Genomic DNA, 23,198 nt, shown 5'->3' with positions numbered 1-23,198 from the left:
TACGATAAAAAACGAATATTTTAACATCCAGTGTGAAATTGAACATTAAATAAATAGAAGATTTATTTATAGTTTAAGCAAAGATGAACATATTAAGGTGTGTGGAGGTGGAAGGTGTCTCTACTGCGGAACTTCTACTTGAAGAATTGAGAGGCTGAGATGGAAATCGATTTGTAGACATATGCATTGCATGTCAACTCATTTGAGCTGCAAAGAAACTTTGGATCTCTTTAACGACAGAAGTAGATTGAAGGAGTGAGAGAAACTTAATAAAAAGAGAGAAGAAAAAGCAAGAGAGAATAATTATCCAAAGAAATATAAAGAGAAACAAGTTAGAGAAACAGAAAAAGAACATTTTTCTTAGGTAGATGGATTTAACCGTGATAATAAAACTCGAGAGAGAGAGAGAGAGAGAGAGAGAGAGAGAGAGAGAGAGAGAGAGAGAGAGAGAGAGATGTGAAAAAGAAGAGATGTAGTCAAGTGGTGAGAAAAAAGAGAAGCTGAAAATTTCTCAAGAATGGTAAGAGAGATAGTAAAAAATAGAGATAGAGAAAGGTAGCCTGAAGATGAAGGTGGATAAAACTTGGCGGGTTGAAATTAAGTTGAGAAAGTTTTAAATCTTACCTTCGACATTACGTGTTTGTGATATAAGAAGAGTTTATCGTGGCCGAATACAAACATGCCCGGCGTAGTGGCTGTGGGAGGTGTGGGTTGTGTTGTAAGTGATGATGTCATTTAGAAAGATGATGTCATTTAGGAAGATGATGGTGTCATTTAGGAAGATGATGATGTGGTTGAGAAAGATGATGACGTGATTGAGGAAGGTAGTGATGTAATCGAAGAAGTTGGTGCTGTACATGAATATGAACTGGATGTTGGTCATTCTATCGGAGCTGAAAGAAAATATGGGGAAAATTAGTAAAATAAATAGAGAAAAGAAGTTGGCGAGTGAAAAAAACTATCAAAATACTGATCAGACAGAGAGAAAGACAGTAAGAGAAGGAGAGAGAGAAAGAGTAAGAGGTAGAGAGAGAGAGAGAGAGAGAGAGAGAGAGAGAGAGAGAGAGAGAGAGAGAGAGAGAGAGAGAGAAAGACATATATATATGTGTTTGTGCGTGTGTGTATCCATTCTGGCTATTCTCATGAATATTTATCCTCTTTATTAACTTAGTCAAGAAGTTCGCGAGTAAAAAAACACTATTCAAATAAACATGAAAGTTAAAAAGAGAGAAAGAGAGTAAAAGAGGGAGAGAGAAGGAATAAGAGAGAGAGAAGGAATAATAAAGGGAGAAAGAGCGGGGGAATAGACAATGTATTCATTCTGATCCTTTTAATAAACATTTATCCTCCACATTAACTCTTGGCTTAAAAAGAAAAGAAAAGCTATAAATGCCCGCCATGTTATTGTTATTAAAGTGTCATGGTTGTGGCTAGTTGTTAACTCAAGGTTGACCGCCTCCTTGTGTTTTTGGAAACTAGAGTAATAGAGGGGGGGGGGTAAGGTGGATAGATAATGAGGTAGTAGGCAGAGAGAAAGAGAAATAGAGAAAATAAGTATCCAATGAAATTAAGAGGTAAACGAGCGAAAGATTGAGAATATCAGAGAGCGTGCGAGATAGACTAATTGTAATAACAGTTACGTTCGAAAACTTTTATAGCAGATATAATAACAATTATGTTCGAAAACTTTTATAGCAGATATAATAACAATTATGTTCGAAAACTTTTATAGCAGATATAATAACAGTTACGTTCGAAAACTTTTATAGCAGATATAATAACAATTATGTTCGAAAACTTTTATAGCAGATATAATAACAGTTACGTTCGAAAACTTTTATAGCAGATGTAATAACAGTTACGTTCGAAAACTTTTATAGCAGATGGTCATTAAACTCTTGGCCTTCGAGCCAAGATCAGACTATAGTATATTATCAAGTTTTTTGTTCTCGGTTAATTGAGGAGATTTTTTATGTTTATTTGTGTTCCTTTTCTCCCCATTAAAAAACGACCCTAAAATCTAACTCTGATCTCGAGGGGAGGCAAAGTAAATAGGGATATTAATGTATTACTATTGTATCATGAATCTAATCTGATTTTTAAATAAAAATGTATCCTCTATTGGAACTTTTTAGCTAAAACCGAAAAGAAAGGCTATTGACGTCTGTCACGGGTTAAAGTGTCATGTTTATAGTTCGTTGTCAATAAAAGAAGGCGACCGGCCCCCGTATGTTGCTCAGGTCTTCGTTGTTATTATTGTCAGTAAATGCAGGTTTCGATTCAAAATAAATCAAATGATAAAATAACTGGTGACAACAAGAGAAACAGGAAAATAAATGTGCTCAAAAAAAAAAAAAAAAATGAAAGCTTACTGAACGTGTGGTTGATGTTGAAGCCCAAGATGAAAAGGAATTCAAGAAGTAGTGGTTGTCGGTGGTTGAAAAGACAGTGAGTTTTACAATAATAGATTAGAAATATTTAGCAAATGAGCATGGACTAAAAATTATATGTTGAGCAATTTTCAAACTTTATTTCTATGTCAATGTTTTGTATGAACGATGAACTATCTATATTATTATTAGACTTTCTTAAATTTTAATGATGTGTAGAATGTATTTTAACTATTCGATGTTGTATAAATATAAAAGAAAAGCCTCGCTGAACACTTGTATAGGTTTCCTTGAATATTGTCTGTAAAATGCGGATACGGGATTCAAAATAAATCAAATGGAAAAAACTGACGACAACAAGCAAAACAGGAAACACAGAAAAAATGAAAGCTTAGTGAACGTGTGGTTGACGTTGAAGTTGAACAAAAAGTGTTAGTCGTGGGTTCTACAGATGGCGTAATCGAGGCAAGTGGTGATGGAGATGGAAAGTAATTCGCATACGGAGTAAATACTAGCTAGGACATTTGCACTGAAAAAATTTGGGATCATTTTAACGTGTAAAATAATTAGAGAGAATTTAATGAAATTATCCAAAAATAATATAGAAAATAGATAGAGAGCGTTGGAAAAAGAAACAGATAATAAAATAGAATGATAGAGCGAGAGAAAAAGAGAGAGAATCAAACGAAAGAGAGAGAGAGAGAGAGAGAGAGAGAGAGAGAGAGAGAAAGAATGAAGCGAAAAAGAAAGCAATCTAACACGAAATGAAAAGACATGATTCGTGAGACGAGTAAGAGAGATGATAAGAAAATTGAGATGGCGAAAGACATCTGACGATAGAAACGAAGAGAAAAAGGAGAAGAATAGAATTAATGTGATAACTTTTTCAATCGCACCTGCTGATGTAGGATTTGTGACATTTGGTGACTGCGATGTTGATGCTGATGGTGTGATATTCCTACTCTCTCCAAAACGGAAAATGCCTGATGAAGAACTAGTGACAGGTGGGAGTGGAGGTGGAATTGGAATAGAATGAGCTGAAAGAAGAATTTGAGTAACATAAATAAAACCTATTTTGTGAGTGAAATTATACGAAAATAATGTAGAAAATAGGAAAGGAGAGTTGGAAAGAGAAAAAGAGATAACGAAATATAGTTAGAGAGAGAGAGAGAGAGAGAGAGAGAGAGAGAGAGAGAGAGAGAGAGAGAGAGAGAGAGAGAGAGAGAGAGAGAGAGAGAGAGAGAGACTAGTTGTAAAGACAGATGACGCGCACGCAAGAGAAAGGAAGTAACGTTCGAGCGAAATGGCTTACGATAGAAAATTAACATTTTAATGTCTAGTGCTTGGAATAAAAATGGAAGTTTGTTGTTTTACGAAATAATTCGTGAGACAAGTAAGAGAGAAAATTGAGATAAAAAGAGACAATCCGCCGATAGAAATGGAGAGAAAAAAAAGAAAGAATAGAACAACTGTGAGACTTTTTTCAATCTTACCTGCTGATGTAAGATTTGCGGCATTTGGTGTTCATAAATGTTGATGCTGATGGTTGTTGTGGTTAAGATTTTTTTATCGTCTCACGGCCGTACGTTTCTATTGCGAAAAAAAAAAGAAATACAAAATAAGAAAGTCAACAATAGAAATTGTGGAAAATCATAGACAGTGAGTTTCGTAATATAAGCCTTAAAACATTTAGCAAAAGAAGCATGGAGTAAGGCGTATAGTTTAAACAATTTTCAGAGTTTATATATATGTCTGTATTCTGTTTGAACTGTGAACATTCTTCTATATTAATATTTGACATTATTAATTTTTAATGACAGGTTTTGATAGGACATGTGATCAAATTGTTCGTTGCTCTTAAAATAACTTGAAGAAACATTTAAAGAAACCAATTTTCATGTATTGATCTTAATCAACATTTAAAAATGGCTGTAGATTACAATAAAAAATTTATGGAATAATTAGTTTACGTTTTACTCTTCCAGACACTATTTTTTTCTGTGTATCTACTTTATTTTGGATGAGTATATTATCGATTATATATGTTTGATATCTTTAATTTGATTAGCAGATCGTAGTAGAATATTTCTGTATTACGGGTTATTAAATAAACATTTATCACCCATATTAACACTTTAATTAAAACCAAAAATAAAAACCTATTGATGTCCGCAATAGTTTGAAGGCCATGATTGTAGTTGGTTGTCAATTAAAAGCTGGCTGGCTCCTTTGCATATTGCCCGTAAAGTGTAGATTCCGATTCAAAATAAATCTTATGAGTAAACCTGATGACAACAAGAAAAACAACGTGCTCAGAAAAAGATGAAAACTTACTCGACGTCTGGTTGATGTTGAAGATGAAAAAGTTATGTTCGTGGTTTGTCTGGAGGAAATGGTAGTGACAGGTGGCAGTGGTGGTAGAGGTGGGATCGATTGATTAAATGATGTGTGTGGAAAAGAATTTGGGAGAGCTGAAAGAAAATTAAGATCTCTTTAGCAATAAAATACGTAGAGAAAAACTAATCCAATATATATAAGAGAAACTATCGATAAAAAATCAAAATATTAATATAAAAAGAAACAATAAAAAAGAAACAAAGAAACTAGTAAAAAGATGGGAAAAAACGCTGTATTGTGAAGGAGATATATTTGAAAGAGAAGACCGGGGAGAAAACAAACTAGCAATAGAAACTTGAGCGAAAGCGAAGAGCTCGCGAGAAAGAGAAAGAGAGAAAGAAACTCGTGAAAGAGAGATAATTAGAACACACACACACACACACACACACACACACACACACACACACACACACACACACACACACACACATATATATATATATATATATATATACTTCGGAATAGTTTTTATTTAACAATCAGTGATTATGTAAACGCGAGATTGTTGGTTTACAAAATATTACTGGCAGTAATATTCTATAAGTTATCCCATCTAAACAAGAATTGCTCGATATGCAAGATAGAGCAAATAAATTAAATTGTAATTCAATGAATTTCAAAAAACTCTCATTGAAATGAAATGAATTGGTTGAGTTTCATATCAAAGAATTTTTATTATTCTAAGTAAGACAAAGTATGTTTTAGAAAGTTTATCTCCTTAACCTATAGGGTTTCGATGTCTACCATCTCATCAGAGGAGTGAAAATATTAGCAAATAGTTATAAAGGTATGCACGCTATTTGCTAAAGTCAGTGAGACATGGAAAGTCAAAGTGAAAATAATACATTTATCAGAAGTCAAAGTGAAAATAATACATTTATCAGAAGTCCAGGACTTCTGATAAATGTATTATTTTCACTTTGACTTTCCATGTCTCACTGACTTTAGCAAATAGGGTGCATACCTTTATAACTATTTGCTAATATTTTCACTCCTCTGATGAGATGGTAGACATCGAAACCCTATAGGTTAAGGAGATAAACTTTCTAAAACATTCATTGTCTTGCTTAGAATAATAAAAATTCTTTGATATGAAACTCAACCAATTCATTTCATTTCAATGAGAGTTTTTTGAAATTCATTGAATTACAATTTAATATATATATATATATATATATATATATATATATATATATATAGTAGACTTTTTTAAAAGTCAGCTTATGTCAGTGCTTAGTCTGCGATAAGTTAAATTTAGTTTTTGATTTGTTTTTTACAGGAAATTTATCAACATTCTTTAATTGTTTTCTGCAAGCTTATATATATATATATATATATATATATATATATATATATATATATATATATATATATATATATATATATATATGAACTTGAACCTTGATCTCTCGGGAGATGTTGTGTTGTATTGCCAAAAATGAACGCACCCGGAAGTTGAGGAGCAGAAGGTGCCAAGATTGTAGAATATGGGGTTGGCATATCCAAGGGTGTTGGTGCAACTACGTCTTCTGACCAATCCATTTGAGCTGAAAAAATGAATAAGAGAGTATATCGAGAGATAGATAGATAGATAGAGAGAGAGAGAGAGAGAGAGAGAGAGAGGGAGAGAGAGAGAGAGAGAAAGAGAGAGAGAACAGAAAGCGGGAGGGAGATAGAAACTATTAGTAGGTACGGGCAAAATGAATGCCGATGCCCAAAATGTATAAACATTTTGACCCCTCCATTTATTTTAATGAAATTTCAGTATTTATCAGATAATGATCGCCGAATATTATGAACTAATTATTTTTATTTAAATCTGAGTGGAAATGTATTATTTTATTTAAACAAAAAATACCTTTACTAAAGTTATGATTTTCAGTAGTAAATAAAAAACGCAAGAATTTATTTTTGCTTTTTTATATATAAATACAGCATCGTAATTTGTAACAATAAAAAATAAGTAAAATAATTTTTACAAGAATATTACGAAAAAAAGCCCGAAAGTCCGTATTAATGAATTCGATATATCTCGAAGAAAAATTTCTTGAACTACCGATACTACCATTGAATTAAGCATTGTCTATTGAATATTTTCACACACAAAAAATTATAATAGCAAAAATATTTTTACTTTTTTTTTTTTTAAATTACAGACTTCACATAATTTTTATATGCAAGATTTTAATAATTTCCTTTCTCGCAAGAACGTGAAACTTTCGGCGTAACATAATTTTTATATAATCTCGAACAATAATTAAAAAAAAAAAATAATTTAAAAACAGTAACATAAAAAATAATTAAATTAAAAATGATAAAAATCGATACAAACGTTCAGAATAGTGATGTATGGATGCCCGTCTGGGGGGGGGAATCTGACACCCCTACCCCCTTTTACTATCATGGCTTCATTTTGAAACAGCGTTTTGATTCGCTGAAATTTTGGCCTTCCGTATATTCATGTCTACAACCTATTATCGGTTGTGTTTTGCCGAACGGCATAATTATTTATTTTTTGAGGGCTAATTAAGCTGTATTTTGTATAAACAAGGTGTTTTTTTTTATTTAATTCAATATCTTAGGACTTTACTAATTATCTTTGAAATAGACCCAGAAAACTAATATGAATCTTTTAAAGGATTTTTACAATTAATTTCTTTAACTTCAAAGTTAAGCTGATTTGGTTAGCTCGCGGTGAAAACATTTTCATAACTTTTTTTTTCACGTGTACAAATATTTTTTTCCTTAAGGAAATTAACTTTAATCTTTCAAATACAATCAAAAAGTAGTCGGAAACCTACAAAAAAATTATGATAAATCGGCTTTCAAAACTAGGTCCCCCTATTTTTGCCCGGTAGACAGGTAGAAGAATAAAAATGAAGACAAAAAAGATAAATAGATAGATAGATAGATAGATAGATAGAGAGAGAGAGAGAGAGAGAGAGAGAGAGAGAGAGAGAGAAGAAGAAGAGCAAGGGAGAGAAGGATAGATAGATAGGGAAGAATAGAGGGAGAGATTTATAGATAACTAGCAGGGGTGCCCAGCGTTGCTCGGGTGTTTGGAGGTGTATGCTGTGCAAAAAAAGCAAAGAAACAAAAAAAATGGTTAATTTTTTAAAACTTTGACCCCTATTATGATCCCTTAAAATTTATAGTTTCGGGCTCAAATCACTTTATTAAGTTAGATCCAGGTTCAAGGAACATATATCTAAAATTTCAAGTGTCTAGACCCAAAAGTGTCGGAGGAGTTTGGTAGAGTTCTTAAAGGTCAAATCGTTGAAATTTGACCCCTTAACAGCCAAATTTCTGGCTGACACCCGTCACATCGATTTTCCCAAATCTCAGTACCCGGTATTTCAAATTTCGAGTCTATAGACTAAAAATTGACAGAGTTATTGCGTAGGGAAATGTACACAGATAGACAGACACACAGACACACAGACAGACAGACACACAGACAGACAGACACGTTCACTTTTATAGATATATAGATGAAAGTGCGAGAGTGAGAAAGGAACAGAGAGAGGGGGGAGATTTAGAAATATAATATTTATGTACACCAATAAAATAGAGAGATGCAAAGTTATTATCTAAATAGATATAAAAAAGAGAAAAAAATGAAAAAACAAAAGTGAGTGACGGAAAAAGCAAGTCTCAGTGTATCCGTAAGAGAGAGAGAGAGAGAGAGAGAGAGAGAGAGAGAGAGAGAGAGAGAGAGAGAGAGAGAGATTTATGTGCGGAAGAACTTGGGAAAACTTGCGAGAAAGTAAGGCAAAAGACAGATTTAAAATTTGCGATAGAAACAAGCGAGAACGAGAGAAAACTAACACGAAAGAAAAAGACATAATTCGTGAGACAAGTAAGAGAGACAATGAGAAACTTGAGATAAAGAGAGACAATTTGCCGATAGAAATAGAGAGAGGAAAAAAGAAGAATAGAATAAATGAGAGAACTTTTTTCAAAGAAAGAATCAATCGGAAGAAATTAGTTAACTTAAACAATAAACATTATCAATAGAGAAAGAGACAAAGACGCTTGTAAAAGAGAGTAAAAAAAAACGCCGTATTGTGAGAGATAGATGTTTCTGCCTGAGATAGAAACTTGTGAGAGAGAAGACAGGGGAGAAAACAAACTAGTAATAGAAACTTGAGCGAAAGCGAAAAGCTAGAGAGAAAGAGAAAGAGGAAGAGAGAAAGAAACTCTTGAGAGAGGTTGAGTCGCAAGAGAGATAATTAGAACACACACACACACACACACACACACACACACACACACACACACACACACACACACACACACTGATGTTGCTATTTTTCAAAGGTAGGGTAACCAACCAGTGAAATATAACGAGGTTAATACAAGAGTGCTAAATACGGAAGTAGAGCAAGTTACATTTTCAATTTGTCTTATATTCAAAAGCGGAATTCGTTGTTGCCTGAAGAGGTCTCTAGTTACGAAAAACTAGAAGACCGAAACATGCTCATTACTGTGTAGCAACAAATTACTGCTTATGTATAGACAAATCTCTGTTCACTCATTGAGCACTATTTTGGTAGACACATGTTGTTTCATTGGATGTACTTCTAGGAAACTAAACTCTACTGGCTATATATATATATATATATATATATATATATATATATATATATATATATATATATATATATTCAAGCAAATATTATTAAATACAACAGAGACATTTTGTCTTATAATTCTTTTTTTTAATTTTTCAATTTTTCGTATTGTCTTTTTTGTTTCAAAATCAAAAATATTAATAAAGGATCCATACATGTTGCTGTTACGAGCGCTTTCGATTCGTCCACGAATCATCATCAGGTGTTAAAAATACAGGATTGCGAAAATGAGGATTAAAAATGAAAACTAAAATATATATAGTCAGTGATGAGTTAAAATAAAAGTCGATTAAGAATAAAAGTCGATTAAAAATTCGAGTGTTAAAACCAGCAAGTTCGTAGACACCATGTACGAAGTCCGTCCAACACGGACTACGCAAGACATTTCAGAACGTTACTGCTTTTTTGAAATGCAATGTCATTTATATTAGGTTGAAGAGTTCTAATGTACGACGCTTCAAGAATCTTTAACTAGTAAATATAGCGTTAAGTCCACACACGAACTAATACAAATATTAAAATCAATGCAACCAGAAAACAAAATAATTTCTTCCCTTGACGTAGAAAGTTTATTTACAAATGTACCTGTAGTAGAAACAATAGATATAATTATCAAGAACATTTATAATAATCCATCACTCCCCCCACTTAAAATTAACAAAAGAGTTTTAAAAAAATTGTTACTAATTTGCACTACAGAAGTACCCTTCTATGACCACAATGGTAACATTTATACTCAAATAGACGGTGTGGCAATGGGATCAGTCCTCGGACCAACCCTAAGTGAATTCTACATGGCTGACTTAGAGAACAAAATATTTAAAAACAACATAAAACCCCCAATTTATGTACGCTACGTGGATGACATTCTCATTTTAGCTGAAAATAATGAACAGATACACCAATTACAGCACCTCTTTCAAGAAAATTCAATTTTAAAATTCACAGTAGAGTTAAATAATAACAATAAAATTCCATTTCTTGATGTCCTTATTGATACGTCTAATAACACTTGTAATACATCTGTATATAAAAAAAACAACTAGCATAAACTCTAGCCTCCTGAACTTTAAAAGTGAGTGTCCACAAAGGTACAAAATAGCCATAATAAAAAATTTACTAAATCGCGCTAAAATGATATCCTCCACAAAAAAAGCATTGCTAATTGAAATAAAAAACATTAAACAAGTACTCATCAATAATCATTTCCCCAATTACATTGTTGATGAACAAATAAAAAAAAATGCTACAATCTTCCGATAACCAGAATAATAACGTTAGCCAACACCGCAATGCAAACCCCATTAATATATTTTACCAAAATCAAATGACGCCTAATTTCAGAATCGAAGAAAATGCAATAAAAAATATTATACGAAGATACTTGACGCCTGTTGACAGTAATTTTAAAATTAAATTTATTATCTATTATAGGAAATTTCGAACACAAAACCTTGTGGTTAAAAACAACTCTTCACCGGCGATAAAAACGTTGGAGCAAACCAATGTAGTGTATAAATTTAAATGCTCTATTGGAGAATGTAACTCCAAAAATGATACATACATTGGGCATACAACAACAACGTTGTCCCGGCGAATAACTATGCACCTTAACGACACAAGCGCGATTTACAAACATTTAAAAAAAGAACATAGCTGTCCCTCCTCCAATGTTAGAAAGGTCCTCGTTGACAACACAAAAATTATACAACGGGAAAATAATGTAAAAAAATTAAAGATTCTTGAAGCGTCGTACATTAGAACTCTTCAACCTAATATAAATGACATCGCATTTCAAAAAAGCAGTAACGTTCTGAAATGTCTTGCGTAGTCCGTGTTGGACGGACTTCGTACATGGTGTCTACGAACTTGCTGGTTTTAACACTCGAATTTTTAATCGACTTTTATTCTTAATCGACTTTTATTTTAACTCATCACTGACTATATATATTTTAGTTTTCATTTTTAATCCTCATTTTCGCAATCCTGTATTTTTAACACCTGATGATGATTCGTGGATGAATCGAAAGCGCTCGTAACAGCAACATGTATGGATCCTTTATTAATATTTTTGATTTTGAAACAAAAAAGACAATACGAAAAATTGAAAAATTAAAAAAAAGAATTATAAGACAAAATGTCTCCGTTGTATTTAATAATATTTGCTTGAATGAAAAAATGCTGCCTAAATATACCAATATATATATATATATATATATATATATATATATATATGTGTGTGTGTGTGTGTGTGTGTGTGTGTGTGTGTGTGTGTGTGAGAGAGAGAGAGAGAGAGAGAGAAAGAGAAAGAGAGAGAGAGAGAGAGAGAGAGAAAAGAGATCCTGCTGATACCGGAATTAATGAGAATAACTTTAAAATCTCACCTGTAACTGGAGAATTTGCCACGTTTGGTATTTGTAAGTTGGGCATAGAATATTGTATGTTTGGAGAGGAATTCCAAGTCTGTGATAAAATGAGAAATAAATTCCAGTTTATTTTCAGATATGACAAAATACTCACACTGCCACAAAATGTAGACTCTACACGTATGTTAATAAATGCATCAAAGTCGTGTACGAATATGTGGAAAAAAGCTGAAACAACCATAGCCGACCTCGACTCGTTTTAACATTTTTATCATCCGGAAACCAACAGTAATTATTCAGAGATATACTTTTGTAAGAGCACGCCAACTCAAGTTTTTAGAATAACAGGAAGAAGTCGCACATGCGTGCCCCCCCCCCCCATGCATGTGAGATGATGCCACAAAAAATAGTGAAGAAATGAGGATTGTGAGAAGTGTGAAGGGCCAACGTTACCTTACATTTTCGCCAAGTTTCAGAAAAATCTAATTGACGGAGCAAAAGTTATGGGGTAAAAAAATATCATGTTTTGCAATTTTGGGGCATTTGTGACCCCTTTTGAGCTCCTGGCAACGCCGAATCCCAGTGAAAATGGACAAACGGTGCAGTTTCACGCCTTTAGATATGCATATTTGAATTCAAACCCGTGGAAAATCACTATGCATGCTTACATATCAAGTTTTTGAGCAATATAAAAAAACTGCTCCAAAAAGACATGTTTTTTTAGCCCTAAAAGTCCCAGAGGAATGCGAACCAGAATTTTGTCAGAGTCACCCATACTGAATTTATGTTAAGAACAATGACATCCACATTTTGACCAAGTTTCAGAAAAATCTAATGGATGGATGAAAGCTATGGGTCAAAACGTGTCATTTTTGGCAATTTTGGGGCACTTTTACCTCTTTTGAGCCTCTGGGGACGCAACGGGAATTGTCGAAAAAAATTTTTTACTGTGCACATTTATTTAATAAAATACAATTGTGGCAAAATTTCAGGGAAAACTAATGGACGGCTATCTGGTAATCATCCGGACTAACTGACGCAAAGACGCACGGGCGCACGGAAGCACGAACGCCACTGAAAACATAGGTCCCTCTCCGATGAATCGGGGGACCAACACTTACTGAATATGAAACTTGACCTCCAGACATAGCGGGAGATGTTTGTGTGGTATTGCCAAAGATGAACACACCCAGAAATGGAGGAGTAGAAGGTGCCTCGATTGTATAATATGGGTTTGGCATATCCAAGAGTGTTGGTGCAAATACATCTTCTGAGCAATCCATTTGAGCTGAAAGATAATTACGAAAAAATAAATTTAGTCATGTCTTTAACAGTCGACAGAAATAGAAAAACTAGCGAAGAAAAAAGAGAAACAAACCAAGGCTAGAGACTGCTAGACTAGCGAGGGAGACATAAACGATCACATTTTAAAGATAGGAAGAGAGAGAATAGCTTGTGCACTAGAGAGGAAAGAGGAGAGTGTGAGTAAAAGAAACCAGCAAGAGAGAGACATTTTTGTACAAGAAAAAACGAATAAAAGAGTATATTGAGAGATAGAAAAGAGAGGAAACAGATAAAGGGCGGGAGATAAAAACTGTTGGAAAAGAGAGAGAGACAGGTAGATGAATTAAAATGAAGACAAACAAAGTAAAATAGATGGAGAGAAAGCAAGAGATAGGAGATGGAGAGCGAGGGAAAGGACAGATTAATAGAGAAAAAGAGAGGGAGAGATTATAGATAGATAGATAGAGAGAGAGAGAGAGAGAGAGAGAGAGAGAGAGAGAGAGAGAGAGAGAGAGCAATATAAGATGTATGCCAAACAATAAAATATAGAGCAGGAGTGGGACAAATAGGGCGATGAAAAGAAACCAATTGTAAAGAGATAGAGACAAGAGGTAGATAAGTGAATGAGTGACGGATAAATATAAATAAAGAGGGAAAAAGATTAAGAGAAAGAGAGAGAGAAAGAGAGAGAGAGAGAGAGAGAGGATGGAGAGAAGAGGGAAAGATACAGACACTACTGCGTGTTTACTCTGATGAAAGAACGTCGTCAGACTCACTTTCTCTACGCCAGCCCGCGTCCTCTGGCTGAGGAAAAAACAACATGGATGCATGTTCTATTGGCTGTTGCTGAAGCGATGCCAAAGAAAGCTGGTTGCATGGGGAACTGTATTCGAAATGCTGTGATACGAAAATGAAAAACATATTTCTTTTGAAAAACATATTTCTTTTTAACATGAGGCATGAAACAATTAATTTTTTGTCTGTGGAAAATTTGGTGTCCCGTTATGAAGTATAAAAGTACCAAAATGCGCGTTAAATTGTGAAAAAAAACCCAGACAAACTCAAAACAATAAAGACTGTAGGCTTCATAGTAACATTTTAGAAATACTTATAAGAGGTTCAATTTGATTACTCATTATTACGGTTGATAAGTTTTTGCTGGCGTTAGATTTGAGGACGACCATGTTGTGAACATAGGTAAGCAGTATCAAGTTAATGTTTTTCACATATGGGAAGTTCTTTGTCTTTACTGGGGTGATTGACAACTTTATATTTACTCTAGATTCAAACAATTACTTATGATACATTGGGTACTAATCAGTCTGTACAGAGATGAAGACGACCGATCACGTCGAATATTCAGAGTGATAGAGAGAGAGAGAGAGAGAGAGAGAGAGAGAGAGAGAGAGAGAGAGAGAGAGAGAGAGAGAGAGAGAGAGAGATTTTCTTAAAATGTTCCCGGTCCCATCCCTGCTTGTACACAGTAATGGTTCCTAACTAACGTGGAAAAGAGGTAACAAATTTATCGTAAACAACCTGTAAGGTTATTTTAACTTGGCGTCGAAAAACAGATTTTACTATTAGTGGAAATCATTAGAATTTAAACTTCAGGGTTTATTTACATTGGAGAAAGAGTTTATCGTTTAACAGTTCGATTATGACTAATTAATTTAGATTTTGATTCGAAAGGGCATTTTATTACGTAAACCTTTGATTAATTATGAGACATATATAATGTGCGTGTATTAATTTGTATATATTATAATGTATAAGAAATTTGTATAAGAAATTTGTAATTATACCATATATTATTATTGTTAATACCAACATTGTCATAATTATCTTTGAATCGACATAAAAGGTTATATAACGATATAAAAAAATATTTTGAGAAAAAGATAAGTTAATCCGTGTGAAGAAAGTGAAGGTATGCTCAATTTCTTACAGCGTTAATCTCCTCAATTCTGCGTCGTTTATATCCTCCGTCCCTCATTCTCTCCTCCAATCTTCGCTTTCTAGACGTGATTTTTCTGCCGGCAGATGGGGCGGGAGTCACAACGGTGGGAGACGTGCTTGGACCAGGTATTGGTTCCTAGCAAACGTGAAAAAAGTAACAAATTTATCATGGACAGTCTTTAACTTTTGACTTGGTGTCGAAAAACAGATTTTCTTATTTGTGGAAACCATTAGGTTATATTTGCATTAGAAAAAGAGTTGATCGTTTTACGATTATGACTGATGATTTAAAATTTATATTCGTAGTGGCTTTGTATTACCTAGAACTTTCATTAATTATAAAACTTATCTGTAGAAATTATATATCAATCCTTATTTAAGAAGCTCAATGTAATTTCAGAGCAATATATTACTATTTTAATATAGTATTTATAAACATAGTAATTATAGTATTTATAATCACTTTCTTTGTCAAAGAAAGTTGTACTTATCTTTACAATATATTATTATTGTTTATAATAATATTTTCATCATTATCTTCAGAAAAACGAGAGATTATTTGCTTAGATAGAAAAAAGTAATGACAATGAAATGACGCCAGAAGAAAAAACTTTATAGAAGACTCAACATCGTGTATTTAATCCTGCAGTCATTTTTTCATATTCATGTTCAGACAATATTAATAATTATAAGTAAATACAAGAGGAAAGTTCAAAGTTCCTTTGATTTAAATCTAACGAAAGAGAATAAATAAGTCGCTTTTTATTGCTGAAAATTCCAAATCTTATTTTTTTTATTGAGATAACTTTATTTCGAGAATTTATGTGAAAATATGCAAAAAATGGATGGTAGAGATGTAGAATATGGGATTTTGAGAAAAGGTTTCTGTATCCGTATGAAGTAATTGAAGATATCAAATTACTAAGAAATTCATTTTCACAGATAAGAATCGTTTCCTTTTTCGATCCGAGGTTGTCATTTTCAATACCCGCTTTCGAGATGTTGTGGGAGTGGGTGAGAGAGAGAGAGAGAGAGAGAGAGAGAGAGAGAGAGTGAGAGAGAGACTATGGTATTATTCTTATAAAAATGAGGACGTGTAACACGACTTTGTTATGAATTCATGAGGTTTTATATATCCAATATATATGTGTGTTTTCCCGAAACTCGGGTTACAAAGAAAAACAGTGCATTTTGTAAAGTCTGTATTAATGTTCAATGCTCCTCTTGGCTACCTAACGGGAATTGAGGAGTGAGGCGTGTGTTCTGTCTCTAGTCGCCGTGGAAGTAAGGACGTTTCCTTCACTCGAATGTCCCACGTAAACCGTTCTCGCTTTTCATTGGCTGGAACCTCTGATGACGTATCAGAAGAAAGGAAGGAAAAGAGAAAAGAGTAGGGAGAAAGAGAGAACTAAGGTGAGAATACAGCCTAGTCTCGTAGTAGTAGCAGCTTGCTACAAGACCACCTCTTTAGCAAACCTGTACTTTTCGAGATACTTGATTTCATTTTCAATGTGCTTTTATTTATACATATCGTTACAGAATGTCAGTCATTTGTGTCCATTGTCCAGAAATGTCGGATGCAAATATAATAGAAATCGAAAAAAATCATCATCGTCGTCTTCGTCATCATCGTCGTCATCATCATCATCCAACACTGCGGAGACCGATCCATAATCTACGTCGAGATCCTTCCAATACTGCCATTGTCATGATCATCAGCATCATTAGCATCATCCTAATCAACAGCAACATCCCGCGAATCACCCTCTTCTTCATCATGATAGGGAAAGTGGTAACATGGTAGTCATTCCTAATTTCCCTGGAACTCTGTTTCTTGGCAGGACCACCCATGATGGACAGGCGTTTTATTCAAGCGGTATAAGAGCCGCAGTCCGGCTAACAGGGCCTTGACTAAAATCCAGGACTCTTTGCCCTCTAGCCGTCTCTGTCTCTGCGTGTAGCAAACAAAGACGTACAAACCACGGTGATACAAGTCATTGGAGTGCAGCAACTTTGTTTCTATGTTATTCCCGTGTATTTTCTGAGTTGAACTTTCCCCGACTTCGTATGCAACCGCTAAGCCTTACTGCGTATAGGAACCTACATTAGTAATGCTTAACAAATAGCTGAGACTAACAAGAAGGACTCGATGCAGACAATTATGGGGCACAATATTTGCTGACTCATGCAGATGATATCGCGCTAAATATTTGCCGATGCCCAGTCTGCCGCTAATGAGCTCCAACATGTTGCATAGGAAAGTGGGATTTTCAAAGAATGTCTCGAAGACAAATCTACGCCCTGCGGATTAGGGTTAGGGTTAGGGTTATACTAATACTACGCCCTGTGGGTTCCGTTCCAATAAAACATCCATCGTTTTATTTGTGATGTTCTTCAAAAGGATGATAGTTTGTAATACTGCCATCATTGCAACAACGGATCAAGTTGGAGCTGAAATTAATGGGCATCTTCTTCGTCATGATTTCTGCAGACACAATCAGCAATTTTGGTTCATATTTGAGATAGGGAGCAACACGAAAGGTAGGATCTACCAAACGCTGGTGCAAAGGATCCTCTTTTATGGTTTATAGTGAATTCCGGCTAAAAGAGAGTGGAAGGCGTTAGGCGATTGGCAACTTTATCACCACTGCTTGCATTGCATCCTTCATGTTTGATCACAACATTTTATTTCAAACAACACAGTATGTTAAAATTAACTCCATCCGACAATTGATGCTCACTGACTCGGTCATTTCCTTCTTAGTCAACCATGCGTTCATCGACAAGGCAATTGACCTAACTCTTCTTGGAAAAATGCGATGTGAATGACGGTTGAAGTTGACTGGGAATCGACCTGGGTTCCAGAATTTACGAAGTTTGCCGTTGGAACAGTGAGCGGCTAGAGATCAGCTAAAAATAGCTTCAAATCGCCAAACTTGATCAGTTTTCGTGTCTTACTCTGCCCTAATGGGAAAGAAAGTAATTAGGAACTATTAGTCATCGTCTCTGACGTGATACTGTTTTTGGCAACTACCGTTCATCATTTATGACGTCACGCAAAGTTTGCAACTATAATTCTACTCTTATGTCGCCATCCATTTTCACGTACACCGAGATGCTTGTTTTATTAAAAAAATTTTCTCGTTGGTACAGTCGGTGAAACATAGTGGAGTGAGGGAATTCAAACGATAGGCATTTCGAGAATAACAGTTAATCAAGTAGAAAGCCTCCTGGCTTTTGGTAGCATCTAAAGCGATAAGGTGGAATTGCTAGGTACGTGCAAAAAGAATAGGCGAGCTCTAAAATGTATAAACATTTTGACCTTCATTTCAATTAAAAATTCACCAAATTTTAGGAAATCAACTAGATTTTATGAAATTTTCAGTATTTATTAATTAACGATCAGAAAATGTAAAGAACTTAATGTTTTTAATATTAAAGAAAATGTATTATTACGTGTAAACAAAACATCTTTACTAAAGCTATAATTTTAAGAGTTAAAAATACGCATAAAATTATTTTTGCTTTTTTTATGAAAATAAAGCAACGTAATATTAACAATAAAAAAATCATATTTACGAAACGTTACGAAATTAACCCATAAATTTAATTTTAATGAAATCAATATGAAGAAATAACAAGGGAAGCATGCATGGTCCCCCTGAGTGTACAATGAACGAGGAATAAAAAATTTCTAAGGGACATCAAATCCTAGCCTTCGTTTCGGGATCTACAAAATGAAGGCTGTGGTGGTTTACCGTCAAATGGCGATACCCCTCCATTCCTCCATTTTATTGCATGCCTTCCAACAGTCTGATATGACCGTGGGCCCCGGCAGAATATACTGTTTTATTAAGGGAAGGAGGGTTTCTGCATTCCGGTTTGGTACACTCACCAAGAAACACTCCTTTTCGACGAGGTTGTATCCACCGAAGACCCAGACCGGCGTAATTAGTCGGCCTACGTTATGTTTTCGGCGATTGGATACTGCTTCGTCTATTTCCACCGTATGGCCCGGGCCCCCTATCTTTTTTTTTTTTTTTTGAGAAAAATATTCTCCACAGATGTCTCTCAGGAAATTTTTCCAATCGGCGATGGTGTGTGATAACCTTAAACCGCATTCGCGTTGGAGATCTTTTTTCGTGGCTCGCTGGTAGGCCCACAGGTGAATGATTTTGATAATTGTTGCTATTGTAAGCCTGCACTTGGCGAAAAATGTGCCAGTCCTTAGTGAATTATACGTTCGGCAATTGCTAGCCTGACACCTCGAGTCATAGCCATCACTGAATTTGCTCTTCTCATAAGCTGACAGCTGTGTCCGCATGACAAACACGTTTTCGACCTTGCCAGGAATTTTTTTTTGTCGGCAAAAAATCCAGTACTCCGGCTGGGGTTTTCAGTTGGTCACATAAAGATGTGAAATTCATATTATTTTTTTACACTTCTTGCCCTGAATTTAATAACTTGTGTGTCTTTTCCGTTAATGTAGGAACTGGTGTGTTTTTATTTTTCCTTTTTCCTTTTTCTTTTCTTCCTCTTCTAAATTGTCGTCTGCTGCTTTGAATTTGCAACGCGCGCCGCGTTGAAAAACATCGCGTCTCATTTTCAGTGGCTCAGCTTTATGTTACGGCGACGCTCGGCTTACTCCGGCTGTTGACGTCAGTGTTCCGGTGTCAGCCGAGCAGTGGCTGAGTTACGTCCGGATCACTCTCTGCACTAGTACCTGTTTTTTTTAGCTCTAAAGAGCATATGGGGTCCGCCCAAGAGTTATCGCGAAGTATAGACAAACTAAACTATATAGAAATCAGTTCCAAAGCGTAGTTATTGAGAAAAGTACAGACAGGCGAAAGGACGAACGGACGAACAGACGAACAGACGAACGGACGAGGGATTAAAAATTAATTTCTCGAATTAACGTTATTATTATTGAATTACGCATTTGTGAGGTTTTCCAAGCTTATAACTACTCGAAAAATGTAATTCAACCCCTAATTCTTTTTTCATTTAAAGGAGCAAGGACCAAGGTTTCATTAAAAAAAAAAAAACGTGGTTAAAAAAAAAAGGTTTTAAACTGCGGATTTTACAGATAAATTTCTAAAAAACACTACTCTTTTTGTTTTAAATTCGAATATATTATTTATTGATCTTTTATCTTCAATTTGTGATATATAAAACGTTGGTGAGTAAATTAATTATTTACTTTTTAATAGACATTTCAGAACGGGGGGGCGTGCATTAAAAAAACCGTTTGTCTAAAGTATTAAATTCCGTTTATTGGAAAGAGCATAAAATTTCACATTGACCCTGAAAATATCGTAAAAATAGAATCAATAGAAAAATTTAGATAGATTTTTAAAGTTTAAAAATTGAATAATACTGAACTCATAAAAGTCAATTAATTTCATTACTGTTTTTTAAAAAATAAAAAAAAATAATATTTCTATTATTTTTTTTTATACAACTTTAATCGTTTATTTTGGAAGTATAATCCATAAAGAAAAATAAACAACCCATTTTTAAAAGAGAAATTACGAGTTTTTATATTTTATTCGCAGTTTCATGTTAGGAGTGTGAAAAATTTCTACGAAAATTCTGATACACCTGATATATTTCTAGCAGTTTTTTTTTTTTTTTTTTGCCAGATGAGGTAATGTTCTGTTTAGTCCTAGGGATGTTCACTCTCCCAGAGGCATTATCTCTTTAAGGAAAAGTTTTGTTTATTGTGTATAGCCTTAGGCACCCATATCCGGAAACGCTGACAGGTCTGTCTGTTCATGGCTATTTTTGCAGATCCATAGTTCACCTTAGGAATCACAAGTTTTTAACCCCATATTCAGACCTTTTGTCACATCTGCCTTGGTAAGAAGAAAGTAATGACATTTACAATTCATTTACGAATAGCTTTTTTAATTTAATAAATGTTTTACAAAACTTCATGAATTTGTCCAATTTTTTACTTTTCCTTATATTTATTTATCTATTTACGTGTATTAATAAATACATATGTATAATCTAAATACAGACCGCACGTTTGTTAAAAATTGTGAAACACTCGGTCAACATTTGCTGGAATCAAAGACGAGAACATTATCTCATTTGGAAAATCATTTTATAGCAAAAAAAAGTAAATATATTTGATTTTAAATCATGAAAACTCTTGTTTTATGATTGAAAAATAATTCGAGAATATAAGAAAAACGACATAATTTGTCTTTTTCTTGAATCTATAAGTTTACTTACCCTTGGTCGACTGTAAGGAGATTTTCGACTTTTTTTGGATTTTTCTCTCGATGGTCGCTTGTCCATTTCAAAATGATATTTATAACACAAAACTCTCATAATACCAAAACTATAATAACTTAATGTAACAATAACTATAATAAAAAAGCAACTATATACAGATGAAAACGAATATGAGAGATAGATAGATAGATAGGTAAGTTGTAAATAGGTAAGTTGCGACTTTGATAATCGTTGCGTACACTAGGACGAGATATATCAGAATGAATTTCGCACAATAAATCGAAACAAACATGCATGACGTCATAATGTAAATCGTTGCTAAGATCTTATTTATATAGTTTATTACGTCAAAATTTTTACATTGTCAATTAAAAATTGAAAAAAGGTTTTTAAAAAAATCAACAAACTTAGGCACAAGGCCCTATAAGAAATTTGGAGAGGGGAATGGTGCAGGGTCTTTGTGACTAATGCTATTACAATTGATTTGGAAGATTACTTTTGACTGGCAACATTCATCATAATACCTCAATCACTCCGTGGAGTTAATATTACTTAAAAGTGTGTGTGTGTGTGTGTGTGTGTGTGTGTGTGTGTGTGTGTGTGTGTGTGTGTGTGTGTGTGTGTGTGTGTGTGTAAAAATTCCAATTGTTTAGACCTTTTTAAAAAATATGTGCAAAAATAGAGTTCGTGGTGAGAGGGGAAAAAGCTAAAAAATGTTCAAATGTCCGTGAAGGTAGGAGTTTCATCAGAATATCATGCCTACTGGGGTGTGTTAGTAAATTTTACCTGCCCTGCCCTCATCTAACTGATAGATCCCTCACTGTTTTCCGGAGAACCGAAAACAAGCATACGATCCTTACATGGGAATGGGGAGATGCTTACAGGAATCAGGGAGAAAATAATGAGGAGGGGGAGGAGGAGGGGGGTGATCCTCTATAATATTATGTGTCCTTACAGACGGCGTCAAAAATGCGAAAAGACCCGATCGTCCATCCGACAAATCAGGGATCATTTCTGGCCGTTTTAGGAGTTCTGGTGGAATGAAGTATTGTCTGGTTCAGCCATGGAAGGGATCATCAAAGTTTCGGAAATCAGAGTCTCTAAGTTTCTTTGTCGTTTTTTTTTAATAAATTAATAAATTCACATCCATTATTATTATTATTATTATTATTATTATTATTATTATTATTATTATTATTGTTATTGTTATTGTTATTATTATTATTATTATTATTATTATTATTATTATTATTACTGCTATTATTATTGCTACTGATGTTAGTGTTACTATTATTATAGTTAATTTTATTTTCGTTATTATTGTTAGTAGTAGTAGTGGTGGCGGTAATGAAAGTAGTGGTGGTCGTAGTGGTGGTGGTGGTGGAAGGGAAAGTCGGGAGGGGGTCTAGAGTTGAAAGCCATGTTTAGTTTCAGAAAGTTTACGATGGTTAATTGTTCTACACAAATCCTTGCAGTGACTGGTTCTCAGTAGAAAGTTCTTGACTTGGAAGCCACAGCGTAAAAGATTCTTCCCGTCTTGACACGAAGAAAACATATGCGATGTTGCTACAGAAAAGGTTTAATTTTTATGGAGCAATTCTGGTTTCTGATTGGTTGGTAGCAGAACGTGAATTAATTTGATTCGTCAGTTCCTAGCAGCATCGTTTATAAATAGAATCGTCCGACTGTGCGATATCATATCCCCATTAGAGTTAAAAAATATTGCAACCTTGGTTGATAACCCTCCTAGAGATGATGTCTCGATAAAACTACCGGTAGTGGTGTAACCTAAAATTCACTAACCCCATTTATGGGAGAATGTCAAATCAAAATATTGAAAATAACGACGTGAATGCGGCTGAAACATCTCCCGAAGGTCTTATGTCAGGCTCTTGTCCAACTGGTCAGCAGCGTGGGTCCTGTTGTCA

The 23,198-nt window shown here is 34.3% G+C and overlaps 1 protein-coding gene across 5 annotated transcripts in view; it reads right to left on the bottom strand.

The window, feature by feature from the left end:
* Positions 1–21,901, bottom strand: part of LOC145302519 (uncharacterized) — a 28,109-nt gene extending 6,208 nt beyond the window's left edge. Inside the window, exons 1-10 of one of the 5 annotated variants that reach the window (XM_080144660.1) lie at positions 21,268–21,898; positions 15,017–15,163; positions 13,848–13,968; positions 12,909–13,075; positions 11,806–11,884; positions 6,236–6,334; positions 4,725–4,861; positions 3,884–3,980; positions 3,287–3,427; positions 625–893 (exon numbers count right to left, since the gene is read on the bottom strand). In XM_080144660.1, coding sequence (XP_080000786.1) covers positions 3,957–3,980; positions 4,725–4,861; positions 6,236–6,334; positions 11,806–11,884; positions 12,909–13,075; positions 13,848–13,968; positions 15,017–15,163; positions 21,268–21,366 — 873 coding nt within the window. In that variant the 5' untranslated portion in view covers positions 21,367–21,898 and the 3' untranslated portion in view covers positions 625–893; positions 3,287–3,427; positions 3,884–3,956. Of the gene's footprint in view, positions 1–624; positions 894–3,286; positions 3,428–3,883; positions 3,981–4,724; positions 4,862–6,235; positions 6,335–11,805; positions 11,885–12,908; positions 13,076–13,847; positions 13,969–15,016; positions 15,164–21,267 lie in introns of all 5 variants that reach the window. The other 4 variants (XM_080144666.1, XM_080144661.1, XM_080144665.1 and 1 more) reach the window with 4 other exon arrangements.
* Between the last annotated feature and the right edge of the window lie 1,297 nt (positions 21,902–23,198).

Source organism: Euprymna scolopes, chromosome 2 (genome assembly GCF_053919585.1).
Source record: "Euprymna scolopes isolate OS-2025 chromosome 2, ASM5391958v1, whole genome shotgun sequence".
NCBI classification, from domain to species: domain Eukaryota; kingdom Metazoa; phylum Mollusca; class Cephalopoda; order Sepiida; family Sepiolidae; genus Euprymna; species Euprymna scolopes.
The sequence above is the reverse complement of the archived record's forward strand: the minus strand, read 5'-3'. Positions and strand labels throughout refer to the sequence as shown.